General features: G+C 46.4%; 1 protein-coding gene across 2 annotated transcripts; it reads left to right on the top strand.

The window, feature by feature from the left end:
• Positions 1-1,196: 1,196 nt before the first annotated feature.
• On the top strand, positions 1,197-24,380 carry LOC101796401 (prosaposin). Of its 2 annotated transcripts, XM_072040343.1 has the most exons (15): positions 1,197-1,352; positions 10,313-10,446; positions 11,491-11,565; positions 12,740-12,865; positions 13,123-13,317; positions 14,187-14,330; positions 14,858-14,914; positions 17,153-17,221; positions 17,702-17,815; positions 18,766-18,861; positions 19,077-19,263; positions 19,422-19,573; positions 20,934-21,014; positions 21,538-21,645; positions 22,234-24,380. In XM_072040343.1, the coding sequence occupies exons 1-15, from the start codon at positions 1,310-1,312 to the stop codon at positions 22,267-22,269; spliced, it is 1,617 nt and encodes a 538-aa protein (XP_071896444.1). In that variant the 5' UTR covers positions 1,197-1,309; the 3' UTR covers positions 22,270-24,380. The 2 variants fall into 2 exon arrangements, with proteins under 2 accessions (XP_071896444.1, XP_027316348.2); XM_027460547.3 differs by lacking the exon at positions 17,153-17,221.
• Positions 24,381-24,551: the final 171 nt, after the last annotated feature.

Below are 24,551 nucleotides of genomic sequence, written 5' to 3'. Positions count from 1 at the left end.
GGTATCATTATATGCTTTGTAATAATAATTAAAAAAAAAAGAGCCCCCAAACAAGTAGAAGTGGCAGAGCTCCAGGCAGACCTTGGCTGGCAGTGGCTGTCTTGGTGGCTGCAGTGACAATGGATTGGGGGTGGCACCAGAGACACCCTGCCTGCTGAAATGGCTCTCCTTTTCCAAACAGCCATATTTTACCCCCACCCCACTTCTAAATATTCTTCACAAAGCTGTTTGTGTGTGTGCTCCTAAGCTCGTAGCTGACTGTTGGCTTAGAAAGTCACAGTGGTGCCTTGTCAACACTTTGTGCTCACAAAGAGATAAGAGATAAGAGGCCCTGCCTATGCAAGGTGGCTTTGGGACCAGAGTAAAGGTTGTTTGCTTGCTCCGGCCAAAATTGCTGTTCATGATGGTTTTCTGTCTGGTTGCTTCTGTCCATCTGACTTTAGTTAGGAAATACCTAACTAAAAGAGTCCCTGCTCCTGCTGCTTGTGGTCTTTGGAGGCTCTGGATGAAGTTGTGGGGCTCTCTTGGTGTGTCTGCTCACAAAGAAGGAGAGGATAACCAACAGCTGCCCACAGGGGCATCTTAGCTTGGCTTGGGACTCAAAAAAAGATCTTCATAGGAGAAGTGTGTCTTGCTTTATTGGGATATAGACATGCAAAATGAAACAAAGCAGATCCGCTTCCCCCTAATCATGAAACTGCATGGAAACTTTTAAATGTTATCGACAAGTGTTGTCTTTGAGATGTAGGGGTAACACAACGTTATCGACAAGTGTTGTCTTTGAGAGATGTAGGGGTAACACAGCAGTGCTGGGCATGCACTTGTCTGAGGGGCAGCATGGTGGAGATCTACATAGGCGCTTGCAATTATTATGGATTAATTATAAGATTAATTAATTGGTGTGATTGGCTGCCCCTGTAAGGGCAGGGCTTGCACGGAGCCGGGCAGTGGGGTGCTCTTTGTGTTTTGTACAAGTGCCATTAAACCTGCCGTTTGTTGGGGCCGTGGTGTTTATGGGGACGGGGCCGTTCGCTGGTGACCTCCATTGGGGCCGTGACGTAGCCCCGCGGCCGCCATTTCGCGCCCCTCAGCCCCGCGCCGCACGGCGCATGCGCGGCCCCGGCACCGCGGGAGGGGGGGGGGAGAGAGAGGAGGGGAGGGGGCGCCGGGCGCGAGCCTCCCCTCGCGCACGCGCGGGGGCGGGGGCGCGCGCGAGGGGGCGTGTCCCTGCGGGGTGCGCATGCGCGGCGCTGCCTATAAATAGGGCGCGGCGCGGCGGCGGCGCCGCATTGCAGACGGGCGCGGGACGATGGCGGCGCCGCTCCTGGGGCTGCTGGCGCTGCTGGCGGCCGGTAAGCGGCACGGGCGGCACCCCGCACCCTAAAACCTCCCCCGGGCACCCCAAAACCCTCCTCGGGCTCACCCCGTTCCCCCGGCCCGGCTTCCCCTCGCCTCCCGCCCGCACCCCCCGGGCTCCTTGCGGCGACCTCCGGCCGCTGGGTGGGTGAGGGGGGCGTGGAAGCGTTAATTAGTGATAATTTTTAATTATCTCCTGTCAGCCGTCGGGGCTGGGCCTGGGGGAGAAGCGGCCTCGGAGGAGCAGGGGTGGGGAGGTGGAGGTGGGGGGGGGTCCCCTCAGCACTGCTGGGCTCAGGGGGCTGTGCCTTAAAAAAAACACCTTTTTATTAAATATTTACCTCAGAAACGAGCAGAAAAAGGCACCTGCGTGACGTGCAGCCCCGTAAGGTGCTTGCTGGGAGCTGTCCCGCTTCCAGGAGGCCCCGTTGATCTCTGCCACCTCAGGGGCCGCTGGCTGCTAATCCCCTGTGAGGCACCCAGGGGCTGCCCCTCCCGCTAGGTGCCTGTATCAGCCGTGTTATTTGGGGTTTCCTGCTGGAAAATCCCACTGCTCCCGCCCTGCGCTGTGTGACTGCTGCCTGCGGCCCGTCTGAAAGCGCTGGTGGGGAAATAAGAAATATTCCGTGTTAGCCATTAGGGCTAGGGATTAGCAAGGGCAATACTTGTGTTTTGAGGAAGCTGGACAGCTAAAGAAATTATTTTTGGGCCGACCAGAGGGGTGGGTCCCTGCAGGCTGTGCCATAGAGACCCCCACATGCAGGTGCAGGGATACAGCGGTGGGCTGATCCACCTCGGCTTCCTAGTTGGATAATTTTCCTTTAAATAAAGCGCTGTAAACATCCAGCCTGTTTGTTAAACCCTCTGTATTTCACCAGTTGGCTACGAGGAGCTGTTTGGAAGCCGTAGGTGTAACCAGCTGGCACTGCGGAGCTGGGCACTGCTGGTATGCTCCAGGAATTGCCCTTCTGCTGTATCAGTATGGGGGCATTTTGGGGGAGAAACCCTGGCTTTTCAGGCTGGAAACAAAGCAAGTGCTGCCTTCCACTTGGCTTGTTTACCTTGTCATTGCTGTATTGGCTCTGTGTTAAATTATCTCCCGTTGGTTATCACTTTCCTTGGGACTGTTTTTGAGTCCCTAAAATTGTGGTTTAAGAGCAAAAAGCTTTTGTCTTGGAAGCATTCTCCCAAGTCTCCCACTAGTGTATTTAGGGAAATTGTAATGAGAAACCAGTTGAGCGATGAGAGTTAACCTGGGCTGCTTGTTCAGGGCATGTGCATGCAGCTGAGCAGAGAGAGGACTCGTTGGTCCTGTTTTTCTCTAGGAAGTCCCTGTTTTAACAGAAATAAACACCTGTCTGTCTTCACCAGAGTCCAGTTATGACAGCTGATTGACTCACCTACGGTACTGCTGTGCAGATTTCTCTGGAGATTTGGCTGTGCCAACCTGGGACACCGCTTTCGTGTGACGAGTTAGCTAATTAGCTGCATCAAAACCTAGCTACCCTCGTCGTCGTGTCCTAATGGAGTTACTTGGCTGGCTTACAGCACGGCTGGTAGGCCAGGAGGGGTTTTGGTTGACCTACTTACAAATGCTCCGGTGCATCTTCCCTTTAAAGGAGACATGAAGGAATTAAAATCAAGCAGGTTGTAGAGAGCTTGTGATGCTGGGAGCGTGCTTTTTGATTATTGCTGATCTTTGGCATCAGGAGAGCAGGAAGGCTGGGAGCAGAGCTTTAGCAGAAGTTGGTATCTCCTGAGCGAGGCATAATTCTCATTTCTCTTTCTCCTGGTACAATGAAAGTTGAGCAGGGAGCTGAAAGTGAGAAGTTCAACGATGTGGTTTTTATTCCTCCTGTAATGTTCCTTCCTCCCAAGATTGGTAATTCCTCTAGCAAGCGCCAGCCAGAACGTGGAGGAGGAGAAAACCATGAGATGAAGACCTGAGCTGGTCTGCCTGACCTGAATTTCCTGGAGGAGGTGGTAAGGGCAGATAATTGAGCCAGATTGGTGCTCTGGAGTCTGCAGGCTTGTTCTGGCAGGGAAAGTGATTTCCAACAGCAAGGCTGTGCTGGTGCTGGAGATGAAATTAGGCAGACAGGGAAAGGAAGGAGTCTTAAAGTCCTTGTGTCATGCTGGTGACAGTGCTGCTGCAGCCACGTGACTGGCCTGTAAACCTGGCCTTGGACAGGCTCCGTGTTGTTTGCGGAAGGGGCAGAAATAGAAAGAATTGTTCTTGGAGGAACTGAACAAGCTGTGCTGCGTGCTCACGGCCTCTCCGAGTGAATTGCATGGCTGCTTCTGCAGAAATGCTGCAGTCTGTGCGGTCTGCCTGCAGCCTCAGCTTGTGCTTGGACCACAGAGGAGCGGTTCTGGAAAGCTCTAACAGCTGAGGTAATGTGGAAGGTGGAAGGAGAGAGGGGACAAAAGCTCGTCAGCAAAACTGGAAGCGTCTCCATCAGGTGACGGTGATGTCAGTGGGACTTTGGGAGGTCGGGCTCCGCTGTTGTGGTTGTGGTGTGCTGCTGCGAGTTACACGGGGTGCTTCTGTGGTCTCTGAAGTCTGTGTGTGTGTTTTTGGGGTATTGTCTGTGTGCTGCGTCACAGAGCAATATTTAGTTTCAGATACCAACATTTCTCCTCCTCTCAAGGAGGAGGCTTACATTTGCACTGTTTACTCTGTTTTTTAAACTTTGTTCTCTGCTTCTGCAATAGTCTGCTTCTAGAGGGGTTTGAATCCAGAGTAATTGAATCTTGCAACGAGATCTCAAGGCTTGTTTTTTCCAGAAATAAATTTAAAATCCTCTGTGTTTGCCTGTGGATGCAGGCTGTTTGTATGCACAGATCAGGGTTCAGCACTTCATTCTTTCCTGCTCTCGGTTGCTTTGTTCCCCTGCCTGGGTTGTTCCTGCAGTTTATGCACCGCAGTTTGCCTTTCCAGGCTCTCCATGGCTAAATGTCCTTTTTGAAATGTCCCTTTTCATCCCCCTGGCATGTGTCCTCTGCTCAGCTGCGGGGGTCTCGTGTCCTTCCCTTCCTGAAGGGAGCCTCCTCTTGTCCTCTGCCTCTGGCGTGCGTTCATTCTGATGGCAGCAGGGAGAAGAGCATTGCTCCAGAGACTGCTGCTTCCAGCAGTGTCCAGAGCTGCCCTGCTGTTTTCTGAAGACTTCGTGTGTCTCTGGATGCTGTGCTGGGACTGCAGTGTGACCTGTGGCCAAGAACTTGGTCTCTCCTCATCCAGATGTGGCACTCTAAATGTAATTAATTAGCAGGTGGGGTGAGTCTACTTGCCTGGAGGAAGGGGAGTGCTCAACACAGATTTTCTGTATCCATCCATTTCCCCCCAGAGAACCTCAAACCATCAGGAATGGAGATGGAAAACAAGCATGTTCCTAACATTTAGGCATGTTTCTACAGGGAAGAACTTCTGCTGCAGGGAGAATTCTTCCTGTAATCCCCTGGGAAAGATCCCAGCATCCTCTATGGGACCGCTTTCCCCCAGTGACTGCCAGATGCTCTGGGACATCCAGATCTCTTCCAGCTTCTGTCGCAGGAAAATCCCAGGGAGAAGTCGCTGCTTGCTTGGCAACCTCATAGCAATCTCTGATCAGCATAGAAATTGTGCTTCTCTTTCAGCCTTACAGGACCTGTGACCGCTTCTTGGGACAGCAGAGCCGATTTCACTGCTTTGGCTCATCCTGTTCTGTTCTCTTTAATTTTGTTGTGATTGCTTTGTGTGCAGCTGCTCCTCCTGCCACCTCTAGCTGCTGCGGGAAGCGAGGGCGCGTCCGAGGTGGGAGCGATGCTTTACAGCAGAGGTAGTGTGCCAGAACAGGAGGGCACTCCCCGCCACAACGAAGAGCTTGAAATGAAAATCTGCTTCCTGTGAATGTTTCCAGCTCGATACTTGATCAGCAGATAGCGGACAGGAAGGCTCTGATTTTAGCTGACATCTGGAGGGCTGATAAAGTCGAGCCAGATCTCATCTGTTTCCCCCACAACTTGCCTGTAATCTTGCAAATGCTGCAGGCGTTTGCTGCCTTGTTAATCCCAAAGCACAGGAGACTTTGGCAGGAGTTCTCAGTGGTGTGAGCTGGTTACAACTTGTGAAATGCTCCTTAAACTCACAAACTGACTGGAGAGCCTGTGGAGTACTGGGCCCTTCAGTAACTTGAGGTTGTGGACACCCCTTGAGTTGTTGACACTTTGTAAGATGCGATGAGGAGAAGTTGATCCCACTTGACTTCTTTAGCTTGAACACACTTTACACGTGCAATTTGGAAAAGGAATAGGGGAAACGTAGCTGCTGAGTGCAGAGTGGAGGAGATGGATGCATTCACCTGGTCTCTGGGTGTTTCTGGGAGATAACGGCTTTGCTTTAAACACTGCCAAGTGGGATAGCCTGGAAAAAAACATCTCCCCTGGTGGATGCTGATATATTTGGAATAAATTGGATTGTCATGAAGGTGTAAGAGTTGATAGCACCTTAACTTATCTTCCATGTTTGAATGCAATGCTTTAAAAATAACTAACAGCTCAGCTCTTCCCTTTTCTCACCATTGCAGGTTAATTTGTCCATGAAACTGCTGCTTACCTCGAGGCTTTCCTAGCAGGTTTGGAGGAGACTTGAGTCTTGAAGCTGAATTTCTGTGTTCTGGGTGACAGTTTCCCAGTGTATCCTGTTGCTCTTTAGGGACTCTGGTCTGGCCCATGTAGAATCCCTGTTCATAGGAGCTTATATAAGGTGTTAATTTAGCTTGATCACGAAAGTGTCATTAGTAGATTGAGTACAGCTTTGGAGGAGCTTGCTTCAGGTGTTCTGCCCATCTTGAGGAGAAGCTGGGGCTGCCTGTCAGTGGAAGAAGTCTAACACAGGTGCTTGAGGGAAGGGAAGGCTGTTGCCAGGAGACGTAATTACCTAACCATTTTTCCAGCAGCATGCAGCCCTTGTAAGCCTCCTCCTAGGTTGTTCTTTGCTTAAGAGGAGTGAAGAAGCTCCTCATACTTCCATGTTGCGTGGTCCTGTAAGCCCTACAAGTAGAAAAGATGTAGTCTGAGGGGCTTGTCACCCCTGCTTGACTGATACCTGTGTTAGTGCTGCCCTCCCAGGTACTGAGCATCAAGGAAAGAGGCTGACTGAAAGAGTTACTGACTTGGGCTTCTGGGAAGAGGCTGCTCCTCCTGCTGCTGTTATCTTTCTGATTTGGAGGAGTTTGCTTGTTGTCAGGCGGTGTTTTTGAGGCAACGCTTGTTCCCGGAGCATCGGAGAAGTCGCAGTGGGTTTGAGTGTCTCATCGTTGGTTTCAGGAAGCTGCCAGTAGGAGGATCACAGGGTGCCTGTGGGCTGTCAGCTTGGCTACAAGCCTGAAAGCTGAAGCCTTTTGCATCTGAAAGCACTTTAATTTGGTATGTGGATTGCATTTTCACCTCCCCCTTTTCCTTCCTCCTCCATTTTCTCCCTGCTTAATTCAGGAGGAGTTCGGTGCAGCAAAGGCTGTTCTTGCTAAAACAGAAGAAAGCAGCTCAAGAAGGGCTGAGCCACAGAAGAGGAGGAGCCGTGAAGCGCCCTGCCCTTCACAGATAAACTTGTCTGGCTTTCTAAAAATAGTGGCTTGTGAGAACTTCTTGGAAGGGGAGCAGGTTTGGAAGGCATGTGACTATTGAGAGCTCATCTACAGAGAAAGGAGAAACCTGTTTAAAAAAGGGTGACCTCAGATAGGTAGAGAACAGTGTATGAAATAAAAGGATGCCAGAGGTAACTAAGAAGGTAATCCCATTGGGTTTATCCAGCAAGTATTAAGAGTTGTGCAAGGTAACTGACGGTGCTTTGTTTTCTTCAGGCTGCTGCTGTGCTGGGGAGGTGAAATACCACATTAAAGTGTCACTCATTGTGCTGGAGAGGTTGTCTGTAGGGAGGAGGCAAGGTAACTGTTCTGTTGTGAGCCAGCACAAGGTCTTAATAGTAGGAAGTTTGGTTGTAATGTAAGTTGGTAGAGAAGGAGAAATGCTGTCTTGAAAAGAAAGAGGAAAACAAGCTAAAGGAAATAAGTAGTGGGGATGGTAAGGGACTTAAGGCTGTTTTCTGAATCTGCAAAAGCTGGATTAATGCACAAGTTTTTAGTTTTGTTTGTTTTTCCTTGGATGCTCAGAAAGGGAGGGGTGGGTAATGCAGTGAAGGTGCATCCTTATACCAGAAATTGGGTTGGGTAATACAATTAAACATAATACGAACTGATGCAGGCCTGCTTATATTTAAAGTCACTGTGGAAGATGGAAGAAAAGATGCCTCGCTTAGCAGATGTTGCCTTTGTTCTGTAGCTTCTTCTAAAATGTGCCAGCAACATGTGGCCCAACCAAATTTGCTGTCACCATTTGACAAGAAAGATCTGTACTGAAAGCCTCAAACGTAGATTTATCTTCCCAGAAGGTAAAACCAAACTTCCCCCATGTCCTTTGTAGCTGGAAGGGTACCTCTGTTCTCTGCAGGTAAACGTTGTGCTTATAACCAGTTAAGGTTTCCTGTGTCTCTTGGCTTTTTTTGATGGGAAAGCCTTGTAGATGAGTAGATGTAGATGTGTTGGTGTCCCATTCTGCTGTGGTGGGGTGCAGGAGTGAGGGCTTCACATCATGCCAGTAGGAAGGTGTTTGGGGTTCCTGCATTGCATAGGTCATGTTCAGTGCTTGCTTACAACCTGCTTGATGCTTCTCATACTTCTAACTTGTTCTTACTTGTCTCAGGCTCTTCTGAGTCGTGTGGGATTTTTTTTGTGGCTCCGATCTCCTCTAGAGGATTACAGGTAACATTTGTGCCACTGTGCTCAAATCTGTGTGCCCAGCGGCTGAGTATGCTGTCCTGTGGTTGTGATGAGCAGGTCGGAGATGGAGGAGGAAGACCACTTGCTGGAGGTTGTGCCAAAGCTGGATCTTAAGGTTCACGGGGTGACGGGCATGTTGAAATAAAAAGCCAAACAGAAAGCTGAAAGCTCATTAAGAGCTGGATCAAACCAGTGCAAAATACTGGGTGAATTCCTCAGTTTGGGTTTTAGATGGCCTATTAGTTGGAGAGCTTAAGCTGCCTGGCATAACTCGAGTTGTTTTGTAGTTTAGTTTTGTAGCTTTATTGCATGTTGCAGATGGGAGGGAGAGGGATTTTTTTTTTTGATGCACAGAACTGAAGGCATAGGTTAAAAGCTTTACCTCTAAATAGTTAGAAGCCCTTAATTCCCCTGTTTAAAGTCGAGGTCTTGCTTGACTTTAGCCAGACATGACTCTAGAGCTTCCTACCCTGTTTGCTGCCAGTGTCTGACCGGGGAGAATAACTCCAGCCTCAACCAAGTGGCTGCTTGCTTGCTGTCACCCTGCCAGGAGCTAGCAGCTAGCTGCCCGACCAGGCTGGCTTTGAAACTTTACTCTGGTTAGTGCTTCCAGATAAGTGATGCACATTAGAACAGGCCATCTGCAGATATTTTGCCAACTGTGCATGCTCACAAGTTTAGAAGCTTGATTCCTACAGTTCTAATGGGCTGCTTTGCTGAAAAATGTTCATTTTTCCATGCTTTTTCCTGGGAGAGAGCGTGACAAACTTCTTGCCCTTGTGTGGAAGCTTAAGTATTCCAAGCACGTTTTTTTTTAAAATAAATGGGTCATTCCTCTGTGAAATGCAGTGTAAACAGGCTTTAGAAATCAGCAGCTGAAAGGCTGCAGACTGTCACCTATAAAGCGCTGTTTATCTGGCTCTACTTGATGTGTACTGGCTGGGTACCTAGCAGATGTGCTGGTAATTCAGCTGTTAAGTTGATCCTCTAATTACGTAGTCGAGATGGGAGAAATAGAAAAGTGATTATTCATCTGCTACAGCCTCCCAGGAAGCTTCGTAGCAATCAAACAGTTTAATTTCTGCTTCTTGGTTGACAATGTAATTTTACAGCGTTTTGCGATGGGTAAATAGTGTTGATGTGAAAATAATGGCTGTGGAAAAACACCTATATAGCTAATAGGTTTGGACAGGCTTGTTTTTTTTTTTTTTAAGCTTTGACAGCAGCATGCTGTAGGATTAGACCATAACAGGTTTCGCTGGAGCCTGCCTGCTGTAGGATTTCAGGAGTTGCTGCTTCCTCAGTTAGTGCAACCTAAGAGAGGCTGACTGCTGAAAAAATTGAGCCTAGATTTAGAAAACTGGATGGAGCTGAGTGTCTGGTCCAGTGGCATTCGCTGGCCAGCACAATAAACAATTAAAAAGGCTTAAAATTCGCCGGAAGGTGAGCTTTGTTGACTCGTCCCATGGCTTACTAACAGTGCAGAGCTTTTACGCATCTTTAGGGAGGCTCCCTGTAAGTGGCTTTCTGCATTTAACTTCAAAACTTGGTAGGTTACCCGACAGCTCCGTGTGGGTGGAGGTAGTGTCCAGGCAAGGGCTTGTCCTCATTTTTTTCTGCACACAGGTGCACTGGCCAAGAAGAAATGAAACCTAAATAGGTTTAATTGGATTAAAAACTACTTGAGAGAATGGCTCGTGTTGTTTTGTCCCTTTTTGGCTTTGACTTTCTTGAAATTCTGTGAGCAGTGCTTCAGCCTGCACCTGGCTCTGAAGTCTTCCATGCAAATGCGTGCACTGTCGTGGCTTCTAATCAAATGAGTTTCACAGCTCTGCTCCAGGAGAAGAGTGATCACCTGGGAGAAGGAATGCAGACAGCAATTACAGGCTAGATGTGGCTCCTGGTTTGGAGTTGGAAGTTACTGTGAGCACAGAGGCTGCAGCTCGCTGTCCCAAACGTGGCTTTCTGCAAGGAGAGGTTTCTCTGCTTCGAGTTGTCTTGTAGTTGTGTGATGAGGAGGACTTAAAAGTGTTAGTAAACCCAAGTGGAGTTTGTAATTACATGGTATGGCATTAACCTGCTTGCTTTGAAGTGCAAATCATTCTGAGGTGCAACTGAACGAACGCTTCTCTCTTTGGCAGCTGTGGCCAGCCCTGTCGTGTGGCAGAAGGAGTGTGCAAAGGGCCCGGAGGTGTGGTGCCAGAACCTTCGGACGGCATCGCAATGCGGAGCGGTGAAGCACTGCCAGCAGAACGTCTGGAACAAGCCCACTGTAGTAAGTATCTACTGCTGAGATGTCTGCTTCCCACTTGCAGCTTGGGTGGCTGGTTTCTGTATGCCGACAAAGATTTTCGAGTCTCTGGTTGGAGTTAAGTGCTACATCTGACACATCTGACTCGTCTTGGTTGCCACGAGTTAATTTGGGTGGCAGATAAGGGTTGCTTTCCATTTTGTTGCATTGCACAACTTGTCTGCTGACTTCTCGTGTGACCTATTGCACAATTGCTGAGCAGTATGTGGGACAGGGCTAGGGGATTTCAGACTCATTCCTCTGTATTAAGAAGATTCCTAATTCATAGAGCCCTTTCTTTGAGCCATGCCAAACTCACGGGTTTATTTAAAAAGAAACACACAGCATTTTTATTTTTAGGCTTTATTACAGGTTAATGTTCTGCAAAGGATACAGCATGTGCTAAGTTATGAAAGCTCTGACGGTGCATAATGACAAAATTGCCATGTTTGTCATGGCTTTTCAAATTCTACTAAAACTGAGTGCTGCTTTACAGATAGAGCTGTACCCCTTCTGGTGGTGTTCCCCAATTTTCTTGGGGAAAAAGGGATTTTATACGTGGTTGCATTCAACCCACCTTGCGTGTATATGTGCCCAGGCATGTTTCAGCTTGTGGAAAAGTAGGGGAAAAGGGGAATGCTAGAAGGGCAGAGCGTAATTAAAACGAGTGAAGCAGTCTGGAAGGTTCCTGTGCTTCTAGTGCTTTTTGGAAATTTGGACTTGTCAGAGTAAAAACAGGTTCAGGAGGGGGCTTCTCAGGGCAATAAACTTTACAATTCAAGGGTGGTGGGACTAGGTGAGGTAAGCGGGTGATAGTATACCTGCTTCTTCATATCAAGTTGGTTTACTGAAGAAACTGGAGTGGAACATGCTTGGAATAGCTCCACTATTTTAAAATGCCCACCCTTTGTTTCAGCCAGTGTTTTTTCTTTAAATTCTGAGTATAATGCTTGTTCTACACATTGTTCGTGCACACTGCGTTTACAGGCACTTAATTCTGCTTGCAAGTAACACTACTTCTCTCCCTAGAACAGCATCCCCTGTGACTTGTGCAAGGAACTTGTAACAGTGGTCGGCAAGGTTTTGAAGGACAATGGCACAGAGGTAAGCAGAGCTCCCCTTCTTCTTGCCCCAAGGCACTAGTTGATTTAATCCTCCTAACAAGGTATTGAGGTGAGGGGTTAGAAGGGGCCTGCATGATATTTTCCCAGTTTCAAAAGCAAATGTGGAAAGGGGCAAGGTTACATAGGGTAGGGCTTTGAAATGCAGACTCCTTGGATGTAGAGATTAGCACATTTTCAAGCCTTGCCCTCTGTAACATGTCCCTGACTGTCTGTAGATACTAAATGTGATTGTTCTTGTGCTAGTGGACCATTAATCTTGAGGGTGGGATAGTGCAGCGTGTAGAAGTGGATGATTACAGCAGGTAAAGTGGGCTTTATTTTGGTTATGTGACTTCTTCATTTCATCTTTCATGAGCCCAGTGTACTTTGTGTGAACAGATCACTTTCCCACCAGCCCATAATTTCACTTCCTCTTAAATATAAATGTTCCGTGGGGGCAAGACTGTGTTGTGCAGGCCTTGCAGGAAGTATTTCAAAGTTTTCACTGTGGTGGGGGTCTCACTGAAGGTCCAGGACTGGGGAAAATAAAGCTGTAATGCAGAACTTCTGTCTTGGCCATAGTGATTGTGCTGTTCATGTTTTTAAGGAGAAAATTTGTATGGCCAAAGCTCAATTAGAGATGAAGCCAGCCAGTACTGTGGGGGACAAGAAATTTTTGTTAAATGTAGCAAAAGGAGGGCCAGAAAAAACAGGTCCATTACTTGATGAGGATGGCCACTTCACAGAGACATAGACAAAGCAAAGATGTTCAGTGCCTTCCTTGCTTCTGTTGTCGACATCAGTGGTGGGCTCTGGGACCCCAGGTTCCCTGAGTTGGAGGACTGTGACTGCAGGAATGATAAACTCACACCCAACCCCAACCTTGTGTGGGGTTTGCTGCTCCATCTGGATGCATACAAGTCGATAGGATTTGTCCCAGTGTCCTCAGAGCAGCATTGCAGGACCCCTGTTATTTTTCAATGGTCTTGGGAATCTGGAGAGGTCCCAGTTGACTGGAAGCTGGCAAGCATGGTTCCAATTTTTAAGAAGGGAAGAAAAATTAGTTTTGCTTGCTGGCTGTCTGTACCTACCTGAGTCCAAGGGCATTTTTAGGCTTTAGGCATCATGCATTTGGAAAGAGCTTTTGATATATGGCCCACCTTCTGTCCTGTTAGGATGAGATCCGCTCTTACTTGGAGAAGACATGCGAGTTTCTTCCTGATCAAGGCCTGGCCTCTGAGTGCAAAGAAATCGTGGATTCCTACCTGCCAGTTATCATGGATATGGTCAAAGAGGAGTTTGTAAGTAAATGACTTGTAACTGAATTGAAAATTGTGCTCTGGTTGGTTCTTGAATTTCTGTTCTGTGTAAGATGGTGCATGTGATCGTTTGTTTCTGTATGAGTCAACTCTCATATGTTTTCTTTAAATTTGCAGATGGCTTCCTTACTCTGAAACACTTTCCCTTGCTGTAATGTTCCAGCTGACTGATTCTCTACTCTGTCATATAACAGTGCCACCAGTCTAGAGCTTTTATTTATGTATCTTCTCTCCCTCAGGATAAACCTGAAGTTGTATGCAGTGCCCTCTCACTGTGCCAGTCCCTTCAGAAGCACCTTGCAGCAATGAAACTTCAGAAACAACTCCAGACTAATAAGATACCGGAGCTGGACTTCTCTGAACTGGCATCCCCACTTATGGCTAACGTGCCTCTCCTCCTTTACCCTCAGGACAAGCCCAAGCAGAAGTCTAAGGTAAGTAAGAACACAGTGGCACTGTGCTGTGCAAGAGAAGTGAACGCTTTCTGTTCCAGAGTGCCAGTGCTCCTTTGTGTAAGAGCTTCTTGGTGATTGGCATGAGTTCAGCATTTGGGCTTCACCCGAGTTACTGTCTCCTAGTGAATTTTGTGCTGCTGCATATATATACAGATAATTTTTTTCCTTAACCTGAGGGTTTAAAGCTAAGTGAAGTAATAGGTGCAGCCCACGTGGACTGCATGTGTTGCTTTGGATTACCCTGTGCAAGCCTTGTGCTGGGCTGTTCCCATCCAGGACTGTCAAACAGGTCTTGCTGGAAACAGCTTCTTCCAAGAGCAACTTTGGCACCAGTTTGGCACCAGCATTCAAAGAAAAAGGAATTCTCCTGCTTACTGATTAGTTCTCCTGACTGTGCCCTTCAGAGGAAGCATTTGCCTCTGAGTCCAGAGGTGACTGGCTCAGAAACAAGTCATTGACAAAGGGGAGTAGGTGAGACTATGAACTTGGGAGTAGAGGCTGAGCTTAGACATGGGAATTAACGGGTGGGTGGAGAACAAGCTGCTGTGGGTGGAGAGCTGTGCCAGATTTGGAAGCCTTCCGTCTGTAAACAAACCCAAGAGACTTTGATTTGGGTATCTTAACAGTTATCTTGAGTTTTGCAGCTGAGTTGGTAGGTACCTAATCTCCACCTAGTGGCTGTTGCACATACCAACAGCAGCTGGTCTTTTTGTATTAGATACTCTTATAGCATATTTATTTAGGTTTGCATATAGTTTTAAAATAGCTTTTAAACTTAGTAATTGAAGCTTCTGAAATCAGCTATTTGATGATGTGTCAGTTTAAACTTCTTTTCACTCTTTGCCCAGGGAAATGGGGACGTGTGCCAAGACTGCATTCAGCTGGTTACTGATGTTCAGGAAGCTGTCAGGACAAATTCATCGTTTGTCAAGTCTTTAGTTGCTCATGCCAAGTCGGAATGTGACCGTTTGGGACCTGGAATGGCTGATATGGTAAGTTATCTTTCTACTTAAAAATCCACTTCTGTGTATAAACATAAAATAATGTGTCAGTGCCTTAGTCCTCTCTGTATAATCTCTAATTAAACAAAGGAGCATGTGTAATGTAGGATATGCTACACAGTATAACACCACCACCTCAACACTGAAATCTAGAGCTTTCTGGTCAAAAAAATGGTGGTGGGAGTGGGGAGGAGGGGGAAAAGAGGAAGGAGGAAGTTGCTGATAGCCCTTAAAGACATTTTTCTTAAAAGAGACTGGGCAGAGTAATAGGTTCACACCAGCGTGCTTTTGCCCTGAGAGGAGCAGAAGGACTTACTAGATAAACAGCCATGTGGGCAATGATTGTGTAACCTGAAATGTCACCTTATGTTTGGGACGAGCTCTGAAAGACAACAATATAGTTATTAAGTAGAGCATGTAAATTAATACTTTGAGAAGTACTAGGAAATTCTAGGTTGCCTCTACAGCTTAAATGGCTTGATAATTACAGCAGGACTTTCTTTTCCCACTTCCTGCAGTGCAAGACCTATATCTCTGAGTATTCTGACTTGGCTATCCAGATGATGATGCACATGGTAAGATCAGTAAACTGTAATATTTTCTCTTTTCATTTTTCTGCTTTGTGTTTGGAAGCAGGAAACACAGAGCAAAAGCTCTATCCAGAATTTTACTGCCATGAGTTTGTTGTTAGCACTTTGAATGTGACATTTAATTGGGTAGTAGTGACTTAAGTCCCTGAATGTTTTCTTCAGCTCTTTCCTCTTCTTCCACAACTATTTCACCAGTGCAAAAGGCACTCCAGTGCTTTGAGACACCAAGGAAAAGGTTTTATGTATGTTCTTTTAGATTTTCTCAGTCCTGCACTTTTTCCCCCCAAAAACTGTGTAAGCATGTTGGTCTTTGTCACCATATTGCAAAATACATTCAAGTAAGTGCTAGAGATAATGTGTCTTATTTAAAGCAAGACTAAACCTCCTCACTGTGGAATTGCTGTCCCAAATCTGCTGCTCTCTGGGCTCCTGATAGGAGCTGTAGGAAGTGAGTGGTACTGCACCAGTCCTGGTCTTCTTATTGCAGCAACAATATATGACCTCTCACCGCCTCCATAGCATTTTTCTTTACCCAGACCTCAAAGAATTTTTTATTTTTAAAAAAGGGCAGGCCTTTCTTTAGAGAATGCAGTGCAAATATGTAGCAAGTTCTGGCATGAGTTTATGAATAGAGTCTCTGGCTGCTGTGAATATGAATTTGGCAACACAGAGGCCTTTTTTGTTTTTACACTTCTGGTTGGAGGCAACCAGAAGAGACAACTCCTTCCAACAACAGCTGGTTTCTAACTGTGTAAGCATTGCAGTGCAGTTTGTTGCTGACACCTGAAAACAAAATCTGACCACACCTTGCATCTGGCTGAGTTTTCGGACTCTGAAGAGAGTCTTGCCCAGGACATTTGAATAGCTTCAAATAAACAATGCTGGTTAGCACTGTGCAGTTGAATATTAAATGTGGGTTGCTGTAGCACTGCTGGAGTTTAGGTGCATCTTTGGGATGGGGCTAGTGTCATGCTCTGTCCTCATGCAAAGAGTTTGTGCAGTTCAAATGCTTGACTTTTTTTTTCTTAACTGTTATCTTTAATTTCTCTTATTTTCCTCTGTCTCCAATCTCCTTTGTCAACAGAAGGATCAGGTAGGTGAGCAACTTGCCTGTGGTGATAGCCTGCTTGTAGTTCACTTACTGCTCTTAAAGGGCTTGTAGTTCACTTCTTGCTTTATTAGCCGTGTACATGGTGTGATTGTACTCAGTTTTGACAGATACAAGGGATATTTATATGATTAAAACAGGGAAAGGCAGTAGATTTCCTCCAGTGGATCAGTCTTACTTGCAGCTCTGGCTACCAGCCTGTGATTCCAAGATTTCAGCTGGTGGAGCAGATGATCTGCTCATTTTCATACCAGATAGATGTGGGGAGGAGAGCAAGCCAGAGGCTCCTGTCAGCTTCTGGTTTAATATTTGGGCTCAAAAGGGCTTGAGTGAAGCTGTCCCCGGGTCCTTTCTTGGTTTATCTTTAAATTTGTAGTGGATCAGTTGTAGGGGATGCACAGAATTGAAAAGAAGGTGTGGGAGGCCTTCAGGCTCCTGCTTCCTAGAGCTGTTTGGGCTTCTAATTTAACCAGTCCTGGGGAGACCTTGTGTCTGTCATCTCTCTGAGAGAGAACCTGTTGTGTGTATGTGGGTATTGCTCTAACATTCCTCTGGGGAAATGCTTACTACAATGCATGAACCAAAGGGCTTGACTTAAAGGTGCTGCCTGCTGGGGGCTGAGGCAGCACTGCCAGTTGGAGGTGCTGCTTCTGCCTGTGCATGAGGATGTGGTGTGATGCACACGAGCTGTTGCATAAACCTCTGCTGTAAGAAGCTCACTGCCCTGCTAACTGGGCGGGGGTGTGATTTTCTAATTACCCGTAGGACCAAAGGTAACTTTTATAGCTTAAATAGACTTGAGGGATGGGGAGAGGCAGACGGATGATGACAACTCGAATTTAGTGTACTATTCTCCACAGCCCTTCTCACTGTCTAGGTAGTGGGGCCTCCTTAGAGTAGTTTGCCTGATGTTGAGCATCTATTTCTGCATTTAGTAACATCAGTTTTTAAGATTTTTGAGAAAGACTCGGCCTTTTGAAAGGCTTTGCTTCTGTTTTTCTTCTGGTGGTGAGAAGAACACTAGAAATTTGTATAGTTAATGCAAATACTTAAAAAAAAAAAAAAAAAAAAAAAAAGGGTTAGGCTTTAACCCGGTTAACTTTTGTTTCTTATAGGCTGTGTTCAGTAATGCAGGAATCTGTTTCTGTTTGCAAGGTGTGGTGTTACTGGATGCTTTAAAGCAGGTAGTTTGTGGATGAGAAAAGGAGTCCTTTCTCCCAGGCATTGCTTTCAGTTCTTGGGCGAACTCTGGAGTCAGGATAATCAGCCTCTTCTGTAATAACTTGGAGCTTTCAGGGGAGCAGCTTACGGATGCAGGTCTAATGGGACGGTGGTGGTCTGTTTTGGTGTTGGTAGCTCTTAAGTCAACTCCTTTGAAGGGCTTGCATTGTGTATTAGCTCCTGGAAAATGGGTTTTTAAAGGGATGTGGCCTAACCTCTTCCTCTTTTAAAGGAGCTGCTAAGTTTGATTTGGTAGTTGTCCTGGCTGTAACCACATCAAATGCTTTGGCAGTACTTGAAGTAGAAGTAGTCTTGAAACTCTAGTTGTGTTGGAGCCTTTTAAAGCTTTGGCCCCTGTTCTCTTTGCATTCCCACAAGCTCCCTAAAAAGGGCAATACCTTTTATACCTTTCTTAAAAATATATGGTATAACTCTCTTTCCAGCAACCAAAGGACATCTGTGCCATGGTTGGATTCTGTCCTTCTGTGAAATCTGTTCCCCTTCAGACTCTGGTGCCAGCTCAGGTGGTTCATGAAGTGAAAATGGAAACTGTGGAGGTAAGGTAACTTCTTGTTCTCAATAGCTGTGCTGTCCTGTTTGCTTTGCTGTAATGAACTGGATGGAACAAAAATAAAAGCTTCCATGTGTAGAATGCTCCAAATCTTCCCACGTATGAAATCCTTGCCTCTTGTTTTTGAGGTAGATCTGTAAAGTAGGAGACAGCTGACTTGTTAGAGTAGTGGAGCTTTGGCTAAAATGTGAAGCTGTAAGGTAAGACTTCAGAATTAAATAAAGCAGGAACTCTTGTTCTGTAACTGTATAGTAGCCCTCCTAATTGACAAACACTAGAGGGCAAACACCCAAATTTGATTTTTAGTTATCCCATGAACACTCTTAAAATGGGACAGCATTACCCATGGACAGGTGATTCTGATCAGTCAAAACACTGAAGCTCAGTTTGGAGAAGCACCTTAGCTTCCCACAGCCCTTGGATTGGAAGTGGGCTGAGCTTTTTTTTCAAAAGGAAAGTCTCTTGCAGAACATTACCCTCAGATGAACAGAGTTCAGACAACATACTTCAAGTCCTTCAGTTTATTTTTTTTTTCCAAACAGGAGGATGCTTTCAGTTCTAACAAATTTAGTTCAGTGTATTTTAAAGAACACTTCCCTTCAGTGTATTTTAAAGAACTATTTCCCTTGACTCCAGCCACTGTGGCAGTGCCTATTTCTGTATTTACTAGATCCAACTCCCTGCCTTACACAACCTGAGGACTGTGGTCTTAAATAATCATACAAAATTACTTACAGAAAGGCATTTTACTAAGACCTCTGAGGTTTTGGGTTCTGCCAGACCTTTTAAATCCAGCTCAAACTGGCTAGCCAGGTAAATAAGTTAGTGCACTGGACCTGAATGTGAATGCTGTTAGACTGATCTTTTATGAATTGTTCTCTGTCAAACCTGTTCATGTGTTGATTTATTGTTTTGTATAAATGTTTGTGTACTCAGAAAGCCTCGGTTCAAGAGAAGACCTTTTCTTTGTGTGAAATCTGTGAGACTATGGTGAAAGAAGTGACTGGTCTGTTGGAGAGCAACAAGACAGAGGTGTGTAAGTGACAAAAGTGGTACCTTTACTAAGACTTTGGCTAAAATGGGGCTGACTTATTGCTGCTTTAGAAGAGGGAAGGAAAGGTAATTCTGTTACTTTCACGAGAGCCAGAGCTTCCTCTTTCTGTGTTAGGACAGAGTAAGCAAAAAACTTACTTTTGAATTGAGTCATATTTCTGTTTGTTTGCTACTAATCCTTCCTTGTACTCCAGGAGGAAATCGTGCATGAAATGGAGGTTGTCTGCTACCTGTTCCCAGCAAGTGTCAAAGACCAGTGTAAGGACTTCATCGAAGTCTACGGCCAGGCTTTGATTGACATGCTCTTGGAAGCAACAAATCCCGAGGCTGTGTGTGTGATGCTGAAGTGCTGTGCAGCCAACAAGCCTCCACAGCAGCCAGGTTGGTAATGAGGAATTAGTGCTGTTGCTAAATGAGCAGTTCACCGGTGGTTATATCCTCTGAGGACCCATGCTTCTGTCCTTGGTGTGATGCTGCCTCCTTTCTTCTGTGTGGGGGAACTACCAAAGTGTTGATGTTTTTTTTTTTTGTCTTGTCAGCTGTGGTGAAACCTGAAGGTGGCTTCTGTGATATCTGCAAGATGATAGTTGCTTATGCAGACAAAGAGCTTGAGAAGAATGCCACAACAGCTGAGATTGAGGCTTTGCTGGAAAAAGTCTGCCACTTCCTGCCAGAGTCAGTCAGTGATCAGGTAAAGCATCTCATGTAGCAGGCTAAAACGTAGTGATCTTGCTGATGGTCTGGTATTCTTCACTAGTTAACACAAAAGCATAGCAACCTCTTGTGTGCAGTAGAGAAAGGGAGTTTAAAAAAAAAAAAAAAGTTCTGTGGGGTGGGGGAGAGCAGGCTTCATCTGTGGCAGTCCTGGCTGCATGGCAGCCTGCCTACCACTCGAAACAAGGCAGTCAAAGATGAACAGAAGGATAAAACATCTTGCAGAGTATTTGGAAAAGCTAGGGGGTAGTGTCTCCTGGTGTTTTTTATGAGAACAGTCAGTATAACATGTTGGAGTGGGACAAATCTTTCCCTCTGCAGAGGTTGGAAGGAGTTTGGGGGTGTGGAGGGACTAGGTTTTCCACCAGATTTTTCCCATTCCCTATCCTTGGGGGTTGGCAGCCCTTTGAATAGACAGGCTTTCAAGGGCTTGACTGGCTGGATTGTTGTCCTAATTTGCAGTCAGTAAAGGTCTGCCTGGAAATCCTGTGAGAACAGTGGGTAGAACAGCTGAAGGTTGTTTTTTTTTCTCTCCCCACCTCACTGATCTTGTTCAGGGGATTAACAAAGTAATTGGAAGTAGGCTGGCATAATTCCAGTGAGATAGCAAAAGGCAACACCTGTTAGGCCATTGCTATCAAGATTTACCTGAAAATCTTATTAGGTGGCTGCTGGGTGTCAGCTCAGCAGTGGTGACTGCTTAGAAGTGTAGCAGGCATCTAATACTCAGGCTTAAAGCAGCTGTGAAACAGCTATTCCTGCTAACTGCTGGGCAGCTGTGTAATAGCTGTGGTTGCCTTATTAATCGGTGCCATTAGTCTCTGCTGAGAGTGCCAACATCTCTGTGCCTCAGAGATGGCCTCTCCACTAGAGGGCTGGCTGCTGAGGATGGCAAGCACTTGTGCAGCTAGCTGCTTGGGCTAAAAATACTTAAGAGGCATTATGAGTGCATGTTTAGGATGTTTGTCTGCAACTTGAGCGTGCTTTCCTCCTGAAATCGCAGTGATCTCTGCTGTCAGAGGCTAAACATTGCAAATCAAAGCCCGTCCTGCTTTGGTTCTCTTCCTTCTGACAGCTTTCTAATCGTAGCCTTGTACATACTGTGTCTGCAGACAGGTATGAGCCAGCTAAAAATGATCTAGCTTTGTAGTTAATGTGCTGCTAAACCCTTTTTCCTCTGCAAAGCTCAAGTTTCTGGTTAACTAATTGGTTTGGTGTGTATTAATGGGGTGCTTGGGCCTGCCTGCTAAAGAGCATATCTTCCTCTGACCTTTTCAGGGCTTTAACAAATGAATCTCTTTTAACAAATGAATCTCTTGACCTGTGTGTTGTTACAGTGCGTTCAGTTTGTGGAACAGTATGAACCCGTGGTTGTGCAACTCCTGGCAGAGATGATGGACCCCACTTTTGTTTGCACTGTGAGTATGGCGTTCAGTTCTATTCAGGATGGGCTCCGATACAGTCCCGTGCGCCTTTCAGTGCCTCGCATGCAGAAACTCTGCTGGAATAAAGATGAGCACGCTGAATGCTTGGAGCAAACTCACTCGTGCAAGGCCTTGGGCATAATGAATGGGCAGCTGTGTGACTGCCAGCCTTGTGCAAGGAAGGACAGAGGGAAGGAGCTGCTGGGGTTCAGCAAGGGGCGTAGTGTGTCCTGAATATGGCCAGAGGAAGTGAAGTGGCAGCTGTTGAACAGTCCCTTCCTAGAAGCTGTTTCTCAAGGCCTGATGTGAAGCAGCAGTGGTAACTTAATTCTTCTTTATGCCAGATTTGCTGCAGATTCACTGCAGCTGTCAGCGGAGCACGGTGCTGCGGGAGCTCCTGAAGTGACCTCAGCTTTGCTCCTCCACTTGTTCAGGTGGAAGCTTGGCTGTGGGGCTGCTGTCAAGGTCTTGAGGTGCAAATGGAGAGAGACTGACTGTGCTGCTGTTCTTTTCACAGAAACTGGGAGTCTGTGGATCAGCTAAACAGCCCCTCCTGGGGGATGATGCTTGTGTCTGGGGTCCTGGTTACTGGTGTAAGAACATGGAGACTGCTGCTCAGTGCAACGTACGTACGGCAGGATTCTGCCTTGAGTTTCCTGATGGTCTTTGGTACCTCCTTAAAAGTTATTTTTCTGGCTTCTGTAGCACGCTCTTCAGTGGATGGATTTCAGTTTCAAAAAGCAAGGGGGTACTAGCTAGACTAGCTAGAGGTGGGTGAGTCTGATCAGAGGTTTTTCCATAGCTCTTAGCTTTCTCAAGCAGCCTGATTCCTCACCCCTGTCCTCTTTTTCTCTGCAGGCATTTCAGAATCTATAGTAAGGTGCAGCCTGAGCTTTATATTTAGCCTGTGACCCAAGAGCCAGCAGACCATGTCATGACCTCTGATCAGACTCTAGAAATTTCAGTATTGCTGTAGGCTGATGCTCTCTGCCAGGCCTTTTACTGGCCAAGGAACATAATCATTCTTTCCTGAAGCTTCTGGGTGGGGACAAAAACATTATTTGCTGTAGTCCTCCATGGAATCACTTGCTTAAAGAAAAACAGATTTGATCCCCAAGACCTTAGCTCAGAAGGTGTTAATTGTATTTATAAGTGGCCGTTTGTTTGCTAACAGGCTTTTTTCCACTCACGTATGCTATGTCTTTCCCTGCAGGCTGTTGATCACTGCAAACGTCATGTATGGAACTAGAAGAAGTATTTCCAGTTCTGAAAGTTTGCCATGGCTCTTAAAAGTGTGGGCCGAGGCTGGAGAGCTGTATCTCAAATGTCCCTCCTCTCTGCCTCATTAACAAATTGACCTTCAAGTTCCTTTATTGTAACTCTTCTGTAGCAGTGCTGCTGTTGAAGGATCAGATCTTCATCGTTGACTTAACAAAGATACTTCTGATTGTACAGTTTAACTCATTATGCTCCTAAAAATAGTCAGTGTGTTGTAGATTTTAATTGGTAGGCTGAAGTGGTTTTTTAGGTGCTGGGAAGAATGGCAGAGAAGATGAAATGAGACTACTATCTTTTAATTTAAAGAAAAAGATGGTGACTAAACTTCCAAATGTCTTTCTGTAGTCAGCAGTGGAAGGACTACGTGCTTTGTGTTTTTAACATCTGGCTGGAATGTTAATTTTTCTGTTTGACTGTAGGGGAACTCTAAGGGATAACATTGAATCCTGGAATCCCTTTGGCTGGAATTTTCAAAGCTTTACAAATGCAGGGAAGGGGGCTTTATGTGCCCAGCTATCTTTCAAAGTACCTGGTATGTGAAGAGATGCGTTTGCACTTGAGTGACCACGCTTACAGCTTGTGGTGTTATCATAGGCAAGGAAACCCTCCCTCAGTATTAGATCATGTCCTTTTTATTTCCTTGGCCTGCTCAGTCTCAGCGTGGGTGTTTTATTGTCGAGCCCTGAACAGTGGGATTTCAGTCTTTTGAAGCATGCTGCGACATCCTTAAGGAATGGCTCCCTTTTTTTCCTTGCCCTAGTTGCTCAATTCTGCTTAGTCTTGCGGCTGCTTCATTCCCTGCTTTTGGTTTTCTCTCACAGCATATTTCAGTCACCTAAAGCTTCAGAGGTGCCGTGAGGCTTGCAGGCAGTTTCTACTGCTGCCACTCAGTCTCGCTGGCATTCACCCTTCTGAGTAGCTGGAAGTACAAATTCTTTTTCCCCTGGAGTTTCCATTTCTGTTGGGAAATGTTTCTTAGCAGTGAGTGGAGATGGCAGAATAAGAATACTGTGGTAGGTATTTGACACACCCGGCAAGCTGCCTTTTGCAGTGGTGCAGTAAGAAAGTATCCCACTGAAATGGCCCAAAATTTTCAACAGGAGACTTCCAAGGCAGGCTGCTACCCTGGAAACAAGTCAGGCCCACGAGGTAGGGGCTTGAGGATGAGAATCATGTTGCTTGAGACGGACCTCGCAGCACCTTACCGGCATCGAGTGCAAAATTCTGAGGAAGTTAGCGCCCCAAAAGGCACCGAAGTAGCTCTGGAGAGACCTTTGGGGAGGAGAAGCTGGGCTGAGGTGGAGCTTTGAAAATTCCAGTCCTCTACAGACAGGTGCCAGCAACTGCTCCTCTCTGTGCGGTGGCTTGGGTGAGGCGGGAGCTCCAGTGACAGTGTGTCAGGAACAAGCAAACTAATTTTTATGGAGTTCAGCAGAAAACCACTCAACTGCAGCTTTTTATTACTACTTGTACATACCGAATGTCTGGGCAGCATTGGCAGATACCAATACTGATTTGTTTTTCCTGTTTGTACGTGTACAGAACTCTGAAGTGCTCACTGCTTCAAAAAACTAACGAATTTCCTCTAAAGATGTAAAATATCCGTAGCTTTGTCTTGGCAGGCTTGTGCAGTGGTTCCAGCAGTGTATCCCAGCAGGGGTTGATATGCCAGATAGGATGGGCTCTGTTCAGCATCGCTGCCCTAGAGGTACAGCCTGTGTCGCACCACAGGACATAGCACAGGATTTTGTTTTAAAGGGGGTTGCCCTCTTCTGCGTGAGTTTTTGGGGGGTGGGAGTGGGTCAGCTCTTGCTCTTACAGGCTGACAGGGTTTTAATTTTCATGTTTTTTAGCAGTGAAGGGTTGGTCGATTCATGCAGCCTCTAGGGCAGGGTGAGAGGGGGGGAGTCCTGTGCTCCTGCTGGGCATCTCTTCGGTTTTCTCACTTCCTGTGGAATGTGGCGCCCGACCCGCTTGAGTTACATGTGTGGGGGGACGTGCAGTTGCTTTCTAAAAAACATTGTCTTGATTTTTGCACAAAGGCTTCTTTAATGAACAATAAAAACTTCTGTAAACCGGGAAGTGTGTGGTGTTCCTTTCCTTGGTGTGCACTAGCTGCTGAAGGATCTTGATCTTGTCGCTGTCCCTTTGCCGCAGAAGATTGCATAGCCCAAAATGTCACCTGAAGCTTCTCCAGCAGAGAATCTGAAGCTGAATGACAGGATTTGGGTTACCATTGCAACACACATGTCC

Source organism: Anas platyrhynchos, chromosome 6 (genome assembly GCF_047663525.1).
Source record: "Anas platyrhynchos isolate ZD024472 breed Pekin duck chromosome 6, IASCAAS_PekinDuck_T2T, whole genome shotgun sequence".
NCBI classification, from domain to species: domain Eukaryota; kingdom Metazoa; phylum Chordata; class Aves; order Anseriformes; family Anatidae; genus Anas; species Anas platyrhynchos.
The sequence above is the reverse complement of the archived record's forward strand: the minus strand, read 5'-3'. Positions and strand labels throughout refer to the sequence as shown.